The sequence below is a fragment of the Antedon mediterranea genome, chromosome 1 (genome assembly GCF_964355755.1).
Source record: "Antedon mediterranea chromosome 1, ecAntMedi1.1, whole genome shotgun sequence".
NCBI classification, from domain to species: Eukaryota; Metazoa; Echinodermata; class Crinoidea; order Comatulida; family Antedonidae; genus Antedon; species Antedon mediterranea.
Window position 1 is genome coordinate 23595364 of NC_092670.1, and position 21022 is coordinate 23616385.

The window sequence follows — 21022 nt, forward strand, 5'->3', positions numbered from 1 at the left end:
GCTCTAGTTAAGTTGGACCAGGGAAGAGTGAAATTACACTCTAGTTAAGTTAGACCAGGGAAGAGTGAAATTACGCTCTAGTTAATTTGGACCAGGGAAGAGTGAAATTACACTCTAAGTTAAGTTGGACCAGGGAAGAGTGAAATTACACTCTAGTTAAGTTGAACCAGGGAAGAGTTAAATTACACTCTAGTTAAGTTGGACCAGGGAAGAGTAAAATTACACTCTAGTTAAGTTGGACCAGAGAAGAGTGAAATACACTCTAGTTAAGTTGGACCAGGGAAGAGTGAAATTACACTCTAGTTAAGTTGGACCAGGGAAGAGTGAAATTACACTCTAGTTAGGTTGGACCAGGGAAGAATGAAATTACACGCTAGTTTAGTTGGACCAGGAAAGAGTGAAATTGCACTCTACGTAGTTAAGTTGGACCAGGGAAGAGTGAAATTACACTCTTCCCTGGACTAATTTAACTGTTATGTTTAGTTTTTCCATTAAATATGTAATGAACAGTACTTTGAACATCAAGTTAGTATCAAACGAACAAGTACTTTTTGTTATGTTAACAATTTTTCTGTCAAGCATAAAGGTTATCGAATATGTCAATTGACTAAATTATTTAAAACTACGGTATTGTTTAACATTCACACAGAATTAAACGTCTCAAATTTTTCTTTCAAATAAACAAGGCATTTTATTTTCCATATAGAGTTAAAACATTATAGAAACAGACTAGTCATTAACATAGCAAAATGGCATGAAATTAAATGCATGAAACAAATTACTTTTGGATTTCTTGAACATAAAAAGTAATAAAGTATACTGTAGGTGTGACATTCCATCGGAAGCCTCTGAACAATTTCACACCAGTTGAAAATCAAATCAAAATATATTATTTGGTTACAATACGAAGGATTGAGTAAGAATCATTTTGCATGAAGAGTGCAAATAACAAATTGTGTTACTTGATACCAAAGCAATGAATCACAACAAACTGGGCATGCTCACAAATAAAACCCGCATTGTGATAGCTTCCCTTACTCACAACAAACATAACATGTTAACATTTAATTGTTAGTTTTTGTAACCATCACAATTTATGCGCACTCTGTAAGGTTTGGAAGAATGCATTGATGGATGGTTGTCACACTTCATTGATTTCTCAAAGATAGGGATGCTTATTAAAACCAAAAGTCTCATTATACTCCATCCATAACTAAATAAAATATCATCTTTACCTATGAAATTAATGTTAATAAATTTACACTATTATACATTATTCTTACCATATGATTTGACAACATAAACAAATTATTATAAAGATAAAACCAGTTTATCATAATTTAATATTTTAACTGTAATTATTGAATACATTTTTAATAATACTAATAGTAGTGCTATGAATACAAAATATCCAATATGGATTTGTCATCAAACTTTTAGATAGTGAATAAATACAATGTAATATGGATTTGAGATATAAGAAGGTAATTATAATAATAAGGAATAGTTGATTGAATTTATGGTAATTGTTGTGGCTATATTTATGTGAGAATTGGAACACATAAGGGAGATCTGCATGGGTATATTTGCAAACTGCTTTGCTGTTGATGATATAGTCCCTACAGACAGCCTTATAAAATCACCATGCATATGATGATCTATTTTTGGATCTAGCGTAATACACAAACCTACAATAAGTGTGGCTGCTGCTGCGGCGATAGCAAGCCACAATACAATACATACAATATAGTATTGATTATATTATCACGCATGAATCTGCGTTTATCATAAACAATGCATACAAAACAGAATGATCATAATGCAACCATATTTGTGTATTTTAAATACCATATTTTCCTTCAATTAATACCGTCTTATTAGTTTAAAAACCATCATTTAATGACAATGAATACCGTTATGCATGAATGGGTACATGGGTAGACTTTTTTATCGTTAAAAACAATACTGAAAATAAATACTAAACATTGGAATTTCTTCACAAAATGAATCTAAAACTAAAAGATGAATATTTCAATTTTTTTTTTACAGTTTGATATAAATAATAAATGTATCATTGCATAAAATGAAATGTTTATTTTAACTAATACCAATTAAAAACAACATAACCTTATAAACAAGTCAATCAAACCAATATGAAATAATTTAAACAATTATGGATAATATTAAATTGCAAAATGGCTTGGAATGGGTCCCTACTGTATTTATTCAAGCATGGAGAAATAAGTATAATACAGGACAATATTTCAAGGTACAACTTTAAATGTATTATAATTAAAAACACCTAATTATTAACTCTACTTCCTGAATGGAAAAATGAATAACATTATAATATAATTTAATAATATATTTACAAATATTAAATGTGTTATTTATAGGTATAAGGTGACCTTAACGTATTGATTGTCTTATGCTAGAAAATTCTGTGACTAAATTACCATGTAAAAGGGAAACGTAATTAAAGCAGTTTTAATTTAAAACCACATTAAACAAGGTCAAAGTTCATATAATCACGAATACTGTAGTAATAATACATTAAATTAAAAAAAGAATATGTTTTTATAGCAGCTCAAGTTTTTCTAGGTTTGTGTAATACAACCGCACCATAGAACCTACAAAGTTAATAGCTATATTTAAATATTAATAAGACGTGTAATATTGCTTACAAAATAATTAATGATTTTGCTAGTCTACGTTATGGTACATTTCACACAGAGCTTTAGACTATCATATCAAATGGACCAAGAATAAACCATGTAATTAAATGAAACATGTGATATTGTTTAATTGTAATACAGTAGTACAGTCAGGTTAATAAATACCACCTCAGTACTTTATTTAGATAAAAGGGCAAATTGGGTAGTTAACAGTAGCCAACATTAAAAAAGAGAGCAGTGTAGATAGGAATTATTTAACTTTTGTATAACTGCCTATGAAGAAATTAAGTCTGGTGGTACATTGTCATTGTTGTCTTATTTTGTTTATTTAATGTCATTGTGTGAATTAGGGTCAATGGTCTATGAAAATTCTACCAAATCTATTCAAAAGGTGAAAGACTCATTGTATGTTGCTATTTACACTAGCATATTGACACTTTGCATTTTCAATGCTATCTATCAGAAACATCAAGGATCTTGCCACGATTTTAGACCAGTGTGAAATATTCTGCCCACTTTTAGAACAATGTTTTACCAAATTGACAATCCCTACTTACCATAGAGATATTATAGTTCACTATAATATCTCTATGCTACTTACAAATTCCTTGCATAAAATGAAAGCAACAAATCAGGTTTGATAATGACAAAAACAACCTGTTATGTCAGAACTTTCAACAACAACTAGTGAAGTATTAAGAATAATAATGCCTGAAGGAAAGAATTAATCGGAATTACAAACTGACCACAAGCACACTTTATTCAGACATAAAGAATGTGTTTAGAAAAAGGTGAACAACAACAAAACTTCAAAGGTTTTAAAGCTAAAAATCACAACGTATAATACAACTATTCTTAATGTTAATGAATTGATTAGCAAGCTCTATCTGTAAATTAAATTTTGGAGATAAAAAATCTGCAGATATTTAGGAACTTATTTAATAGTCTTGACGATTAATTCTATCTTTATCTCTAATTTTTGTTAATAACCAAACTATAGATTGATTTTAAGTGTGCAATAAAAGCATAATTTGTAGGTAATTTAAATTTTTGCAGATAAAACAAGATAGAAGAATTAACAACTATAAATTGTTGTCCAGAGGACAGCTGTACTGTAAGAAAAACATAAGGTTGTAAATTTTATAATCTTAATTTATAGCAAACAAACATACTGATTAGATTAGATTTCACAATAGTTGCCTATCATACATGACTCAGAGCTGAACCAATTTGGATTCTAGTCATCAACTACTACAGTAGCTTGTTCGTTCGTAGTCATTTCATTATTCCATACAATCAATATACGTAGATTATCATCAGATGTCAGATGGCTGTCATCCCATTGTACTGTACTGCATTAATTAATTAACAGATGGACTTTCACCGTATTAAACTAATACTATACAACATGGTACTACTATCCACACTATACAGTAGTATGTCAGTAGGGAGGATTTTACAAAATTATTATATTATTACTGTATATAATTATGTTAAATTACAAAATTAGTGTATATGTTGTTATCAAATAAAGCATATGGTATTCATATTTGACTTTTTATGGAGATAATTTCAGTTTACAGTTATTGTTGCCACTATAGATATCAAATTTGTTAGAAAATTACAGTTGATGTATTTTACATACAACTTGGTAATCTTGAATTTAGATCTGGTTTGTCATGGAATGGCTAAGCTATCACTAAACAGGTTCTTTGTTTAACACTGACTATGGGAACAGAACAGATTAAAAATGAATTGTGGTGTATGATGAACTAAACATTTATTTTTATCATTATATTTTAATATCTTCTAAACAAAAATTGAACATAAAAACATGGTTTTGGCCATTTAAAAAAACAGTCACAATATTTTGAGGAAACGTTTCTAAATAATTAAGCAAAAATATGTTTTTTTTTTAATTATTTAAATTTATAGCACTTTAAGAAAATTATATTATTAAACTCTTTCTCAATAAATAATTCCACCTTTTCAAAAAGTATAAATTGAATACACACAGTTTAGCACAACTTATACTAATTAATACAGTACATTATTTCATTTTCACACATGTGTAAATATATAATTGGTAGAATTTCTTGTAAATGTTTTTCCTGTATATTGGTTATTTGTTACTGATTGCTTACATTACACTGATCTGGTATTGGGAAAACGAATACACCGTTCGACATTTAAAATCCTAATACTGATGGATTAGGTCATTACAGGGTCAACGTTGGATTATTCTAATTCCCGCTCCTATATGTTGAGTATAATTCCACCGCTAACGATCATTTCAAATTTATGACTGATTAAAAACCGACATGAGCTGGCGTGCAAATTGCGTTATGTGTGAAAATACACTGACAGTGACACACATTTGAGAAACAACACATACCGTACTGTACTGTGTAACAAATTAAGACAAACAGCTCATCTATGTTCTATGGATTAAAAAAAGAATTGTTTCTTGGTGAAATGACAAATTAGCATATTTCCTGTCGGCACAAACACTTAGTACATTGCGACAAGAACATTTTCAAAAGGTTCACAACAACCAATCAATTACTTGTGAAAACGTAGCTGTGTAGCGAGACATTTAGAGTTAGTATAATTTTTGTTTTTTTGTCAGCATCACCTGCCTAACTTTTTCTGTTGTTTTGTTGCTTTTTTCTTCTTTTGAATCATCGTATAGAGGGCATCAAGTCCATCGGTCAAGCCCTCGCCGGTTATTGCACAAGCAGGCTGAAGATGAACCGGACAGTGGTTTCGAATGTCCTTCATTTTTAGCTCGTGATCTAATCTATCAACCGTCAATGCTTCTGGCAAATCTTGCTTATTTGCGATAATCAACAATGGAACACCAAGATTCTCACGACACGTCGTCACTCTCTGAAGCTCGCAACGTGCTTCATCCAAACGTTCTAAATCGCAACTATCGATAACAAATATAATTCCGTCCGTGTTGCGTGTGTATGATTTCCATAATGGACGTAATTTTTCGCTTCCGCCGGCATCCCAAAATCGAAAGCTTAATCCTTTCGTTTTTCCAGATTTTGATTTAATTTTTTCAGAGTTAAATCCTATAGTTGGTACAGTGTTTATGAATTCGTCAAGTTTGTAACGGTACAGTACCGTAGTTTTGCCAGAATAATCCAATCCGATGAGGACTATATGGAGAGACTGGAATTTGGGTAAAATCCCGGTTGATGAGCTTGACCCCATCGTGAACACCAATCTAAATAAGCAACTATACCATGAAAGACTTTATAATCCAAAGATGGCGTACATAACGCAAATATCCTGACCTGCAATTCAATTGAGGATCACATTATGTTAATCATTTTTTATTTAAAACAAAAATTCCAATGTTTTTTTTTTATTCACAACCAAAATTCAAACTTTTTTTCCATTATTATTAGAATTATGTAAAGATTATTTTTGATGAAGTTGATGTGAAAGCCAAAAAAACAAATATAGAAATCAATAGAAACAAATGATCAGACAATTTATGACTCAATTAAGATTACAGAAACCAATCAATAATAATTATATATCAATATTATATTATGCATGAATAAGTAAAAGGGTAAAAACTGAAAAACATGCATGCATTTATTGCATTGCAATGCAACAACAAGGCATCATAACATTGGCCTACTTTACAGTACACACAGAAATACATGAATCCAATTTATCTGTCTATTATGCTAGGTATTACAAACAAAACCAAATGGAGTTTTCTAATAGTAATAATGTAACAGATAATAATATAGGCTAGGTAGTAGCAGACAAATCAGTTAAAATGCCTGGGCCTGTGTATCAGGAGGAATACTAGGCCTATATCCATCTCCCTTCTCTACATTCATTTTAACACCACCCACAAACATCATTATTTAATAGCATCTGTTTGTTTCACTGACGAATGGATTACACCTCCCTGAGACAAGACTGAGTGAGACAGAAAATTTACTTACGAATTCTGAAAGCTCTGAACTCCAAAATGAAACCTTTCCTACAAAAACTTCAAGCAGATGTGTTCAACTAACAATTCTTTCCTTCAAACCGGCAAATTAAGCCGACCCTCAGGGTTTTTTCAAGGATCAAACACCAACTCACCAGCAGTCCAGCTAGTCGTCTGACTACTCAGTTACTGAGGCCAGACATTTTATGCATCCTTGACGATCAATAAACAAATGACGTTATCGCCAAGATCTTTAAACGTAAACAAACTGTGGTTACCAATTTGTTATGAGGGCGGCAGTCAATCAATTATCTTTGTCACAAATGAATATTTTTTTATTACATTTTTTATTTTCTATTCTGCTTTGAGTAATAGAGTAAATAATGTAAATGCATAGGCTATGTAGAATTGGAGTTATTAAGGTGCGGAGAGAGAGAGAGTAAGCAAAAATAAAGGCTTTATGATTGATCACAGGTGTGTGCCATGTGTTTATTTTTAATGATTTGGAAAAAAACCCCCATAGATTGCGCCCTCAACAAATACCAAATAATCTCGAGCGTACACACACAACTTGACACACGACACGACTCGCGGGTAATTTGTTTTTGGGAGAAAGATTACTGTATTGTTTGGTTGTTCTTTATGGATATCCATTCGAAAAAGCAATTAAAGCGTAATTGTATATTTTGATTTATCTATCCCAGTTGTTATATGTTGTATTGTTCAAATAGGCCTAGCTAGGCCTGTATTAAACTCGGCTAGGCCAGGCCCTCCTATTATTTGCCTTCACTCACACGCTTCACGCACGGACGGTCCATAAAGGACTCGCCTCGATTCGCAGTTACTAGGCCTAGACCTACTTAGGCGAGGGCCTACTGTGTAGGCCATACCCAAGTCCTAGTAGTAATACAGATCCTGGCCCTTTTGTAGCTAGAAGAATAGAAATAGAACTATAGGCCTAGCTAGTAGAAGAAAGGATAAGGGCTAGGCTAGGCCTAAATAAATACGTTATGACTAAAGATACGGTACCGTATCCATACTTTTAAAAACTAAAGGTACGGTAATTATAGAGGGCGCTATGTAATGTGGATGTTAATCAAATAGGTTATTGCATTGGTTTTCTGCAAGCCAGCTGTGTAGCCTAGTGGGCATGTGGTGAGGCTTTGGCTTAAGGGGTTGTAGGTTCGATACTCTTCTTGACGTCTTTTTTTTATTTTTTTTTTTTTAGTTTTTAATTTAAGAGAGATTATTTAGAGGGTTAGGTTTTTAATATTTAGGAAGGAGTTTTATATTTAGGAACGAGTTTTATATTTAGGTACGAGTTTTAGGAATGCAATTTTACCGTACTTTTAGCAAACGAAAGCGCCCTCTATAATTACCGTATCTTTAGTTTTTAAAAGCATGGATACGGTACCGTATCTTTAGCAACGGCGAAATAAATAAGCTTTTATTTTATATCCCTAACACCCATTTTTTCTCGGATATTTGAAAGCTTTTTAGCGGAGTGGGTAACTAATGATATAAAAGATTCTTTAGATAGTAAGCAATTTGGTTGTCGTAGAGGCTCGTCAACTTCACACTACCTCGTAGACTTGATAAATTCTGTTGTATCTGACCTGGAAGGGGGTAGCAAATATTTAAACTTATGTGCTGTAGACTTTACGAAGGCTTTCGATCGTGTGGATCATAATGTTGTCATAAATAAATTAATATCCATAGGAGTGAGGCCGTCCATTCTTCCTACCGTTTGTAGTTTCCTCTTAAATCGCACATGCAATACCAAAGTTAAGGGAGCCACCTCTTCAAATTCTAATATTACTTGTGGGGTGCCCCAGGGCACGAAGTTGGGTCCCCTTCTCTTTTTGGTATTAGTCAATGATGTTGCTGAGGGAACTGACAGGCGGTGGAAATATGTGGACGACCTCACTCTTAGTGAAGTAGTTAGAAGTAGTGATAGACAATTGTTGCAGGACACTTTAAATCAACTTGATGATTGGTGTTTGATAAATAGAGTCCTCCCCAAGCCATCCAAGTGCAATGTGATGCGTATTTCCTTCCTAAAGTCCGACTGTCCTCCTCCCAGTTTCAATCTAAATGGCCATGATCTTAAATGTGTAAATCACATTAAACTGCTTGGTGTCACCTTGCAGGATAACCTTAAATGGGAGATGCATATTCATGATATCGTTGCTAAAGCATGTCGACGTTTGTACACTTTGATTATACTTAAGAAAGCCAAGGCGCCTTGTAAAGATTTACTACAAGTATATACTTGCTATATACGTCCTTTAGTTGAATATGCATGCCCTGTGTGGCACAGTTCAATTACGAAAGACCAAACTAAGTCAATAGAAAGAGTTCAAAAAAGAGCTCTACGAATCATTTATGGCATGAACTATGTATCCTACGAGTCTGCTCTTAAATTGTCAGACCTTCCATCGCTAGTTAACAGAAGAGTCCAACTCTTACTGAAATTTGGTAAAGGAATAATAAAGTCCGATACATTTAGAAGCATTCTTCCACCTGTTCGTGACATTAGCAGAACCCTGAGGTCTGCGAGTAAGCCTCTACTCAAAATCCCGTTTGGTCGTACAGAAAGATTTAGATCTTCACCAGTCCCTTTTTTAGTCCGACTCATTAATGATGAATATTGAATAGGCTGGCACTATTTTAACTTACAGGTGGACCAATTTTAATGTGGTAAATTATTATTATTATTTTTTTTTTTTTTTTTTTTTTTTTTTTTTTTTTTTTTTTTAAACTAGTTTTACCTTTTATACATAATGTATTTATATATTTTTATCAAATTTTGTAAAATACTACTTTTCAGCCTTTTGGCTGCCGTTGTATTTTGATGTCTTTTTATGAATAAATATACCTAAATGTATAAATAGTCTTGTTGAGAGTCTTGTTATACTATTATAATATTATCATATGATATGATATATCGGTCAGTCTATAATTAAAAAACCGAAAACAAAATAAAACAATCTAAATACCGAAAACAAACTTGTTAATGTCGCCCTCTACTGACGAGTGTTTCTAAAGCTAAGACCATGACAGACAGAAGACCGCGTGAAAAAACCAAGGAAGGCCCTAGGAAGGACATAATAGTGTTCACAAAATACAACTAAAAAGCGTACAAACTCAATGATAACACCGACCTACTTTCAGGATCTGTAAACATATTTTTATTGTAGTCTTTTGATCCAGAAACCAATGCATGTACTCCTCACACATTCATTGTGAATATTTTAATCATGATCAATTTAATTATAGATTTTATTTAATGAAATTGATAATATTAGAGACTACACTATAAAGTACAAGCTCACGATAACGATTCATAATAAAATCTATTCAGTAAAATTTCCGTAGTCAAGTTATAAAATATCATTTTATCCTTGATCACTTCAAAACGCATGCATAAGCAATGTTAGCTAACTAACTACAGTAGCTACCTTTCTTTTATTTTATTAAGTTGGGTTGTACTATTTACTAGCCTAATTTGTCTATTGTTTATTATTTAGCCCCAGAAAATTGATTCATTGTTTAATTGATGTATTGTTTAGGTTTGCAAAAAGATAAATTGAGAGCACAGTCAAATGGTAATTTCAAACAGGAAGCAGAGACTTGCAATGCAATTGGTCAGCTACTGGCAACGCATGGTGAATATGAGGCTGCTCTTGAGGAGCACTTCCAAGAACTACAACTGTCAGAGTCATTGAAAGATGTGATTGGATCAGCTGTAGCCAATCGACGGATTGGAGAGTGCTATTGCGAAATGGGTCTATATAAAAAAGCATTGAAGTGAGTTTAATAACAATGTGTTAAGGTAAAACTGTATAAATCCAATAGATGCACCGATTATGTTTTAATAACATAGGTAGTATGCAACTGACTCCAAATACAATATCTATTGTTTTACTTTTATAAGTTTAACTTTTATGTGTCTTTCCTCAAATAACAACACTTATAACAGCATTGCTCAATCTCCAGGTGCAATTGAAAGATGTATTATTGTCCATCAAAATATTGGAAAAAAATATAAAGATAAATAAAATCAATATATAGAGTTTGTGTTACGTGGCTACTTTTTGCATTTTTGTTATACCAATCAAAAAATAAAATAAAAACAAATTAGTTCTGCCATCTTTCAGATATCAGCAAAACCATTTAGAGAAAGCACAATCAGTAGATAACAGAGTTGAAGAGCAGCGTGCATTGGCAACTATTGGAAGAACTTATTTACTTCAGTCTGATATATATAATGATAAGACAGAAGCACTAAACAAAGCACAAGAAGCTTTTCATGGGTAACAGTGAAATGTTGATTTAATTATATTAGAACCCATTAAGGAGACACATTTGGTACCCAAGATTGGCATTATTATCCCTTGTTCATTAATAAGAAACTTGCTGATAATTATATGAAGAGTGGAAGTATTGTCGGCATGTTTATTTATCTGTTGATGTAACATTGTTGATTTTCTTGTACCCTTTAACTGTTTAAAATCTCCTTTAGTTTACAACCAACTCCACATTATTTCTTTGAACAATAATATTTGAACCTGAACCAGTAATGTTAACCTTTAATAGGGGTGTCCCAAAGAAGGACTTCTACTGTACCTATATTGTATTTTATTAAGTTACTTTTTGGGTAACAATTTTTGTTCCTGAAGTGGTCAATGCAGCAAGAGTGTAATCACTATTATGATTATTATTTTTTTTTTACTCTTTTGTTGTATACAGTGGTGTAACTCACAGGGCAAAATACTGGTTTAGCACTCCCAAGAGGCCCTCCAACGCTGGGTTGTTGCATTGCTCTGGAGTCCCTGGGTTTAGCCAGTGAGCGCTCATAGTCATTACGCCGCTGGTTGTATAGAATTGTTTTATTGTAGATTGGTACAAAATCTGTTCAAACCAAAGGACCAAATACTCTTTTCTAAACATTCCATTCACTTGACGTCTGTTATTCCATCAGTTAATTTTATCAATATCATGATCTATTCTTTTTTTTAATAACAAAAGTCTGAAGTTGGAAAAAAACCTAATTTTTAAATTATCTGAATATATCTGCCACAAATTAATTTAATTTTGTTTCAGGAGTCTTGATATTTGTCGTGAACTTGGTGGAAATGTGTCGGATCGTGAGCTAGCAGAGATGAAAGCTCGACTCTATCTCAATCTTGGGTTGGTGTACGATTCTCGACAAGAAGCTGAGTACTGCGCTAAGTTTATAAAACAGGCAGTTTACATTGCAGAGTAAGTTAAAGAATATTGTGTTGGAGCTGTAGCTTGGTGGTTAACATACTTGCCTTCCAATCCCAAGTTCCAGGGTTCAATTCTGACCTATTGCCAGGATCGTTGTTCACAGCTCTTTCTACTTCGCTTCCTCAAATGAGACAAGCATAATATACTTTGTCCATCTTTTAATTAATTAGTGAGTAAACTTGAAATTTAAAAGAAGCTAAAAACGACTACTGACTGAAAAGTGGCATAATTATATTTATATTGTTTTTAACAGGCAAAAAAACTTGCATGAGGATTTATACAGAGCTAAGATATCACTAGCAGGGATTTATATTAGGGATAGTAAATACTCACAAGCTCAACGCATGTATGAGGGCGCTCTTCAAGTTGCCAAGAAACTTGCTGATAAATATATGGAAAGTGAAAGTATTGTAGGCACTGCTAATGTAAGTATGTATCTATCTAAGTTAGAATATTGTACTACTTTAAATGTGTAAAATCTCCTTGAGTTTACAACCAACTCTACAGTAATTCTTTCAACTCATACTCTTTTGATTTAATAAAATGCTCTTTTGAACAATAATAATTGAACCTGATTAAATTATTATAATAATTCTTTTCACTATTAGATGTACCTGCAGATGGGAGACTTCAGTGTAGCGTGTAAATACTTCAAACAGGCATATAAGCTAGGCTCACAAACACCATTACAAAGGGAAGCTGTTATAGCAAATTTCAAAGCTGGTAATGTATTACTTTTTACTTTTCCATTGTTAACTGGTATACAAATCGCTTCTGAGGCCTTATAACTGAGAAGAAATCTAAGGTTATTTATGACCAGTAATAGATCCTCTATTAGTGCTGCCTACTGGTACATACTGGATCAAAACAGAGTCTAGTGAAGGAAACTGATCAACAGTAAGTCAGTTATAATTCAAGACTGCTGATTGATTGATAACTATATTTCAGAATGAAAATTCCATATACCGTTCATCAAACAATACAAAACGGAAAATCATAGTAAAATAGGATTTTCTTCCATTTAGTTGATTATGATTCTGTTTAAATTATTTGTTTTCTACTTTTAGCAATCCGAGGACGACGTTTAATGAAGGAATTAAGCACAAAGGGAAAAGAAGACGTTAAAAGTTTTCTGAGACTGTATGAATCACTAGGTGACCTGTACTGCAAACTTACAAATTACTCCAAAGCAATTGAATATTATCAAAAACAGGTGAATAATTGTGACTTAAACCTTATTAAAAAGACACCTTCAGGTATTGTCCATAGTGTGAAAAAAATTATATTTACCATTACATTCATGCAAACAATTTCCTAAATATGGGGTGTTCACTGAATATGGGTGTCTGCTTCAACCCTTAACCCAAGTCTTTAACACCTTTTCCGGTCTGGCATCAGCAAATTAAATTGGACGTAAATGTTTTGTTTTCACACAGCTATGCGCATATCGATTGCCAGATAGTCGTGTGGAGAGTAAAAACGAAATATTGCCGACCGGAAACATGTCGGAACAGGTGTGAAACTTAAGAATTAACATTCTAAACTTTTTTTTCAATATCTTAATTTGTTTTTTCTCGACAGCTTGAATGTGCGAAGTCCTTGAGCAAACCCGAGATAGTTTTGATTCCGATTTATGTGTCATTAGCAGCAACATACACTGATAACAAACAGTATGAAGAAGCTGTGAACATGTACAAACATGAGCTACAGCTTAGAAAAGGCAACCACAAGGAGGTACCGCAGTCACTAAGCACTCCCAAAAACTCTCTTAAATTCTGAATTTCTCAATACTTCCAACTATTAAATGTATTTTGAAAAACAGACTACTGTATTGTAAACGAATGAATAAAAAGAACAGTGTTTATGATAGTGTATGTTATGGTGGAAATGCTAATATCAGGGTTCATGGGTCATTGAAAACCTGGAAAATCATGAAAAGTCATTGAACATTTTGGTAGAAAGGTCTTAATTAATTATAGTATTCTTTGGTGAAATTCAACAGTGACCAGTGGCTAGAGTGCTCACTGGCTAAACTAGGAGCCCCAGAGCTTATGGAGGCCCCTGAGCAGTGCCCAGAGGGAAAAAAAATGCCCAAGGCCTTCAGCGTTGGAGGGCCATTTAGACCAGGGCCTCACACCTCTGCATTATGCCACTGACAATGACATGATTCCTGAACATAGTCACTAAATTAAAGCAACAATATTGATACAAAGATAGTTTGACTGAATCGTCTATATTTATACATTGCAGGCAGGAAGAACATGGTTAAACATTGCCAAGGCACAGGAAGACGGTGGGAAGCATTTTGCATTGATAAACAGCTGTCTCGAGAATGCATTGGAACGAGCTAGGAAAGCAGAACACCCTAGGTTACAAGTAAGGATGTTGATATTTTGCTTGGATGAATTCAAACATACATATTGCATTAATAGTCAACAGTGCTTCTTCACAATGAATATTATCTAAAATCGTCAGTAATTTTTAACAGTTGAGGGTTCTCAAAGAGTCTGCTGCCATTCAAGAAAAATTTGTGGAAGATGTTTTGTTGGAGAAAACGCAGCGACAACTACAAGAAGTAAAAACAAAACATGATCTGGACTCTGAGGATGATGAAATTTCAGAGGATGACTCAGAGGAGACTCAGAACGTTGAGGATGAGAGTCTTGATTTTACTGAATCGGGTATTATAATAGTTTTTAAATTGTATCTATCTACAATACAGGTACTTCGGTGCTATGTTGTTTACTTGCTTATTTAAAAAAAAAGGCCATATACTTGTCACAGCCATGCAAGATTGTCACAATTTGTTAATACATAGTAATATTAGTTCATAGCATTGCCATCATAAAACAGTGACAAACTTGAAGTAATAGATAAAAGGTCGAAATGAAAGTAATTAATAGGTTATACAATCATAGTTTATGATTGTCATTTTTCAATACAATATGTTACAAAATATTATTTTGTCTTTTAGAAGAATCAGAAGTCGATGAAAACGAAATTGTTGAAGGCGTGAGAAAACGGAACAAGAAGCCACTTGTAAGATGAAATATTACTTGTTCACAACTTTGTAGAATTTGAATGCATAACAAACTAGTTCATCGGCAAGATAAGATTAGATGGCAATGCAATTATATCTTAATTATATAATTGCTTTCAATTGTGTGCTGTGCAATCCTGGTTGGATTTTTAACCTTGCCTGTAAATAACTTAATGTAGGCTTAACAAGCGACTTTGATAACTCCAGAGGGCGCCATATTTAAAAAGTAAATTGGGACAAAAAAAGTTCTATAGGCGCTAGGGCCTAGATGGACATTTTTGTCCCGATTGACCCTGTAAATATGGTGCCCTCTGGAGTTATCAACATCGCTTATTAACATTTGAACATCAACATTATTATTTTGTATTTTCTTTTTTAAAGTTTATGCGTCGGAATGAAAAAGGTGAAACACCATTACACAGAGCTTGCATAGAGGGTAATGTTAATTTAGTCAAGAAGTACTTGGAGCAGGTATGTTACAGGCTGTTAATTTTACAGATACATAATATATAATATTAGTAGACTAGTACATTTATATATGTACCGGTTTTTATCCAATACTATATTTAAATTTTTCTTATATATTTGTTCTTTTTAGGGACATCCAGTGAATCCACGAGATCACTGTGGCTGGACACCACTACATGAATCCTGCAACCATGGTCATTATGACATAGTGGCACTTCTCTTGGACCACAAAGCCAATGTAAATGATCCTGGGGGAGAATTGTGTGGCATGGTGACCCCACTGCATGATGCCATAAATTGTGGTCATTTCAAAGTATCAGAGTTGTTGATCAGTCGTGGTGCCAATTTACACGCAGTAGATGCTGATGTATGTAATTATATTTATTTCATTATTTAGGCCTAATGCATTCATGTAGGCTTATGATTGAAAACGATCAAATACTTTTTACATTTAAAACAAATAAAAAAAAAGCTTATGGTTTCAATTTCCAATGAGTTTTACTTATTTTAGGGACAAACACCATTGAAGGCACTCTACACATGGGAAGCCAACTATAAGCATGATCTGGACAAAGAGGCTAGAGCTGCATGTGGTCGTTTAAAAAGGGTCATTGATGATGTCATTAAAAATGGTAATCTGATATTTTTGTAAACTTGTTTATATAGTCATAAAATAATAACCGTAGTTATATTGGTTTTTTGGTTTGCAGTCACATTGTTCTTTACTTAAATCCCATATGTTTATTTTGATAGGAAAATCAAATCTGTCCAATCTAAGGAATACGCTTGATAATGATCTGTTTTCTGCAGAGGATGATAGTGACCCTCTATTGGCAAGCCAACCGGAAATTGAAACATTTATGGAAACTATCCCATCACAAAGGAGATCATGTCTGTCAAGAAGTGCCAACAAAAGATTATCTCACCAGATGAGAAATTCTGCAATTGTTGAACCGGAGGTGGATTCAGATACTGACATCAGGATGGAAGAGGAAGTTGCATTGTTAAATGATGCTGACGACCCAATTAGTCTTCAGACAATAAGCACTCCTGAAGGAATCTTAGAAGATTCTGAAGAAGTCATTCCATCTCCATCACCACCAGTGTTTGTTCAAGAACCAGATGATGTATGTGACGCATACCAGCAAGCGATCAATGCAGTTGGCAGTGCTTCAAGCATCATTTCACAAAGAACACCAGTACGTCGGGAACCACCACAATCCACCAAAGAGCAACCAGCCCTAATTCCTGATGAAATTTACGCTGGCGATAATTGGTTAGTGGATGATGTCGGCAGGCAACCAGGAAAACGGAAAAGAGGGAGTCTAGATGGCATTGTTACAGTATTAAATTCAAATAGTAGAGTTCAGAATAATGCTTCACATTCTTTGACAAGATCATCAAGGCCACCGTCATCAAAACGAAGAAGAACAAAACAACTACGATTGACCAACTTGCAAGTGACGAGAGAACGAGCCCCGATAAATATTGATAGTGAAGATAGTCTTGATTCTGTAACATCACAAGAAGAAGTGTCAACTACAAATAGGCCGATAGAAGATGTCTCTGAACAAAGAAATACACCATCAGCCTCACATGAGGTAACCCACAGTGTTGAGGCACGAAGACCGGTGATGCGTGTTAGAGTTAAAGTTAAAGACAAAGCTCTGGCTATTCCAATTCCTGGCACGTGAGTATAATCATAATACAACACTCTTAATGGGACATTGTAGGGACACAACAAAGTTACATTAGTAAGGGTGGCCATAGTGTTAAAACATGGTGGTCCTTTAGGGTTGTCTCCTGTATTTTCTTGAATTATCGATCCTAAAATTAACCTTCTTGTGACTGTCTTGCACATTCTTTGTGTATCATCATAAGCATAATAGCCCTCAGCTGGTATAAAATTATTTATATGGTTTTTTGAATTTATGCCTAAAAAAACATCTATGTAAATAATCATAGCTTCATTTCACATAGAGACAAGACAATGAAATGGCTAACTGATCAAGCTTGCCAACGATATTTCAACATGTGCGGAGTTCGACCAACTCTCAAACTCCAAACACCAGAGGGAGCTGTTTTTGCTGATGAAGATATAGTGACTGACTCTGTGTTACATAATGAAGAAGTTAGTAAAAATTTGTAATTCATATTGAAATTAAACTTTGCGATGAAATAAAATAGATAAATAATATAAAAACAGAAAAAACACAATATAGACAATTTGTTGTTTGTTCGTAGGTTATTGCATTGGTGGATTCATGGGATATGCCGCCTTTAGATCAACGATACCAACGAGCTTGTCAGACGGCTAAAATAGGTACAGTATTAAGCCAATTGCATTGAATTTCAATATCTTAAGCTCTGTCTACACTATCAAACTTTATGTGACAAAACAAATGTGATGTGCCACTGTCACACACAGACACTTATCATAACTGATCAAGAGTTGATTTGATTGTCAGCATATGCTGTTTAGGGTCACCCTCTATGAATATATATGAAAAAATAAATAAATATCACTACCATATTTGGGCACATCACACTTTTTTTGTCAAACTAGTTTGATAGTGTAGACAGAGCTTTATAATTTAGGCTGAATGGTTATCTAACTTATTCTTATTCACTTTTTAATTAATTTAGATGAAAATTCTAAGATTGTAAATGCAATGCAGAAATGTGAGACAAGCTTAGAACTGGTGCTTACGAACTTAAACCTTGGTTCATTAGACTTGAACCCTGTTATCACTAGTCTTCAGTTACAGCACAACCTCCGACACCTTAAACTTCACAGTAATGCCATCAATGACGCCCTACTTCAGAGCTTAGGAGGAGACGTTATCATTAAGTTACATAATTTAGTCGTGTTGGATTTGTCGTGTAATTTAATTACGCATGAGGGGCTGCGACTTGTTAGCGATCGCTTCAAAAAAGATGGTCTGGGTCGTGATGGAAGTGATTCACACAGTTCTGAGGATGGTACTCGTCAAAAGCCTTTTCAAGTAAGAGCAATTTTAAATTGTTGTATTTATTCAACGAAATATTTGATATTAATGCATTGATGAATGTATTTGGACTTTCTACTTTCTTTATACCTCATTTATTATTTTATTTACAGTTGTTAGAAGAATTAGATCTGAGTTTTAACTTCCTGACTGATGACAGTTCTTTGCATCTTGCGTACATCGTAGAATGCTGCCCTCGTTTGACTAAATTAAAACTTCAGTCATGTGACTTTACTATGAAGTTGTTCCATCGACAGTTCATGGATGCATTGAAATGTAACTACACAATGTTTCCTCTTTTTTCACTTTTCTTTAAATTATTAAATTAATAATAATTTTTATACTCTTTGTATATGGTATAAAAATGTATAATTTCTTTCATATTTTGCTTCATAGCTCTGAGGCATCTTGAGAGCTTCAGTATATCCCATAATGCAATTGGAAGCACTGGAGTTGAACTTCTGCTAAAGAGCCTGCATCACACATCACTAAAGACCCTTGATCTAAGCTCAGTCATCAAGAATTCACATGGCAGTCCGGTGGGCTTACACCTGTCTCGATACATGTCACAGGTATAAAGATTCTGTTTTTAATTTCTCTTTTCTATATGACTACTATATTGCTGTATACAATAAAAGAACACAAAATAAATGATTTAAACTACCTCCTTGTAAAATTCCTCTCTTTATACCTTCAAATTTCTTATACCTTTTTACTGGTTATTTATCATTAGACTGATTGTTGTTTGGAGTCTTTGCGTATCAGTGATTGTTGCGTAAATGATGACGATATAACCAGTGTATCAAGGTACTGTATGTCTTCTCATAAATGTTTCCATTGTTAATTACTGTCTAAATAGTACTTCTAGAGTAGCGACCCTTTTCACCACTTGATGCAACTTTCAAGATTCAATTTATTATCACATAATATTACATACATGAAATTTGTTTTCCTAAAAAACAATTTAAAATGACAAGCATATGGGAAAAAAAAGTCTCTAAAACGGTTGGTTTTTACTTTGCATTGCCAAATTCGATAGATCTATTAAAACTTACAATACTATTTAGTGGATGAGTCACATCTTTAATTATCCATTCTAATTTATTAAGAGTCGTTTTAAACCAAACATGTGTTTCTGAGCATGCACAGAATGACTTTTTGACTCAACAGCTAGGACACATCATGAAAATGAACAGTCGCTAACAGCCATTGGTGGCATACTCACAGTTATAGATTCTTTGGCTCTTGTTGCATTAAAAATCTACTTTTTCATTACATGCTGGTTTCTTTCAGGTGTATGAACTCAAATACAACACTTTCATCTATTGACTTATCTTGCAATGACGATATCACATGTCTAGCGTTGCAACAATTACTAACCACCATCCAATCACACAAGCTTACAATAAAGAAGCTAGACTTTTCTGGCTGTCCGTTAAAATCGTTATCCGACACCTTGGCTGAAGCACTGCTTATGTCGATGTCATCTGGCTTGATAGAAGAAGTGAAATTAAATGGATGTGGATTAAAACAAGATCAGAACAGATTAAGACAGTTGTCTTCTCAACATGATACAGTTTTGAATTCTATACAAAACCAAATTTGTGAATTGTATATTAAATAGTTATAACTTACTACAGTATGCTCCTTGTTGATGCACACTGTAACCACCGCAAAGGTGGATTTAGAGAAGGGGCCAAACAAATATTAAGATGCAGCTTATAGGGATTATTTTAATAAATTGAACACTGCTGCATTAAATGAAATTACGGTACTGAAGTACATTGTAAATATGTAAATTACTGTATATTGTATACCAAATACTGATTATAGGAACTTCAATGATTACAATCTTTTTATAGCCCTCATTAGAATAATAATATCATAGTATTTCAATGCCTCGATTTATTTATTATATTACAAAAATTAAAGAACAGAGAGGATCAAGTGCAAATAAGAAGCCCAACCGTATTGATGCATTACTCTAGGCCCGATATAAACCACATTTTTTAGTTAGATAATACTTCAGTTGAAAAAAGTATTTTTTAAATTCTGTCTTTGTTGAAATACTTTTTTAATATACTTTTTATCACTAAAAAATCGATTTAATAATGGATACATTAAAATATGAAGTTGCACTATTTTATCTTTGTTTAAAAAAACGCCCTCTCCAGTCGAGCAGCAAAGTGCTCATTTAACCGTTAAAACGCTGTTTTTTAACTGCGCAGGTCACTGAGCATCGCCAAGTTATAGTGACTTCCGGTTCGCTTTTCACTTCGCGGCAAGCATTTTGCATGGGAATACCCTTACAAATCTGCTGCAATTTCCACCATCCGGGTTAAATTATATCTTTCTATATTTGGAAATTGTTACTCCTAATATGGAAGATTATTCCCGCCACAAAATTCTGGTATAAATAGCCCAGGAAAGGACGACAGGGCTTATTGAAGAAAAAAGTGCAGATGGAGGTGTTCGTTGAGGTAGGCTACATGATTTATTTGTTTGGTTTCGTAGGGAATCCGGCACTTTTCTCATCAGCACGGAACCTTTATAAAAACTTAGTGGTTGGTTATTAGGTTATTAATCTATCTTTTCT

At 33.5% G+C, this 21022-nt stretch overlaps 2 protein-coding genes across 2 annotated transcripts; one reads left to right on the top strand and one right to left on the bottom strand.

The window, feature by feature from the left end:
* Positions 1–421: 421 nt before the first annotated feature.
* LOC140063498 (ADP-ribosylation factor-like protein 4C) lies at positions 422–6951 on the bottom strand. The gene is made up of 2 exons (XM_072109841.1): positions 6650–6951; positions 422–5980 (listed from the first exon to the last, which is right to left on the bottom strand). Exon 2 carries the CDS (start codon positions 5895–5897, stop codon positions 5307–5309), a length of 591 nt encoding a protein of 196 aa, XP_071965942.1. The 5' UTR covers positions 5898–5980; positions 6650–6951; the 3' UTR covers positions 422–5306.
* A 131-nt stretch (positions 6952–7082) lies between these two features.
* On the top strand, positions 7083–20205 carry LOC140063495 (tonsoku-like protein). Its single transcript, XM_072109837.1, has 22 exons — positions 7083–7309; positions 10209–10446; positions 10797–10952; positions 11743–11901; positions 12164–12335; positions 12519–12633; positions 12978–13123; positions 13492–13644; positions 14161–14286; positions 14399–14591; positions 14885–14949; positions 15332–15421; positions 15549–15785; positions 15930–16050; positions 16172–17108; positions 17399–17549; positions 17663–17741; positions 18065–18423; positions 18540–18702; positions 18823–18998; positions 19160–19233; positions 19720–20205. Exons 1-22 carry the CDS (start codon positions 7120–7122, stop codon positions 20048–20050), a joined length of 4431 nt encoding a protein of 1476 aa, XP_071965938.1. The 5' UTR covers positions 7083–7119; the 3' UTR covers positions 20051–20205.
* The last annotated feature ends 817 nt before the right edge of the window (positions 20206–21022 follow it).

Coding starts and splice junctions, on each gene's coding strand:
- LOC140063498 (XM_072109841.1), bottom strand. CDS start 5,897: ATGGGGTCAAGCTCATCAACCGGGATTTTACCCAAATTCCAGTCTCTC.
- LOC140063495 (XM_072109837.1), top strand. CDS start 7,120: ATGTGTTTATTTTTAATGATTTGGAAAAAAACCCCCATAGATTGCGCC. Junction 14,592..14,884: donor TCTTGATTTTACTGAATCGG/GTATTATAATAG, acceptor TTTGTCTTTTAG/AAGAATCAGAAGTCGATGAA. Junction 15,422..15,548: donor TCAAGAAGTACTTGGAGCAG/GTATGTTACAGG, acceptor TGTTCTTTTTAG/GGACATCCAGTGAATCCACG.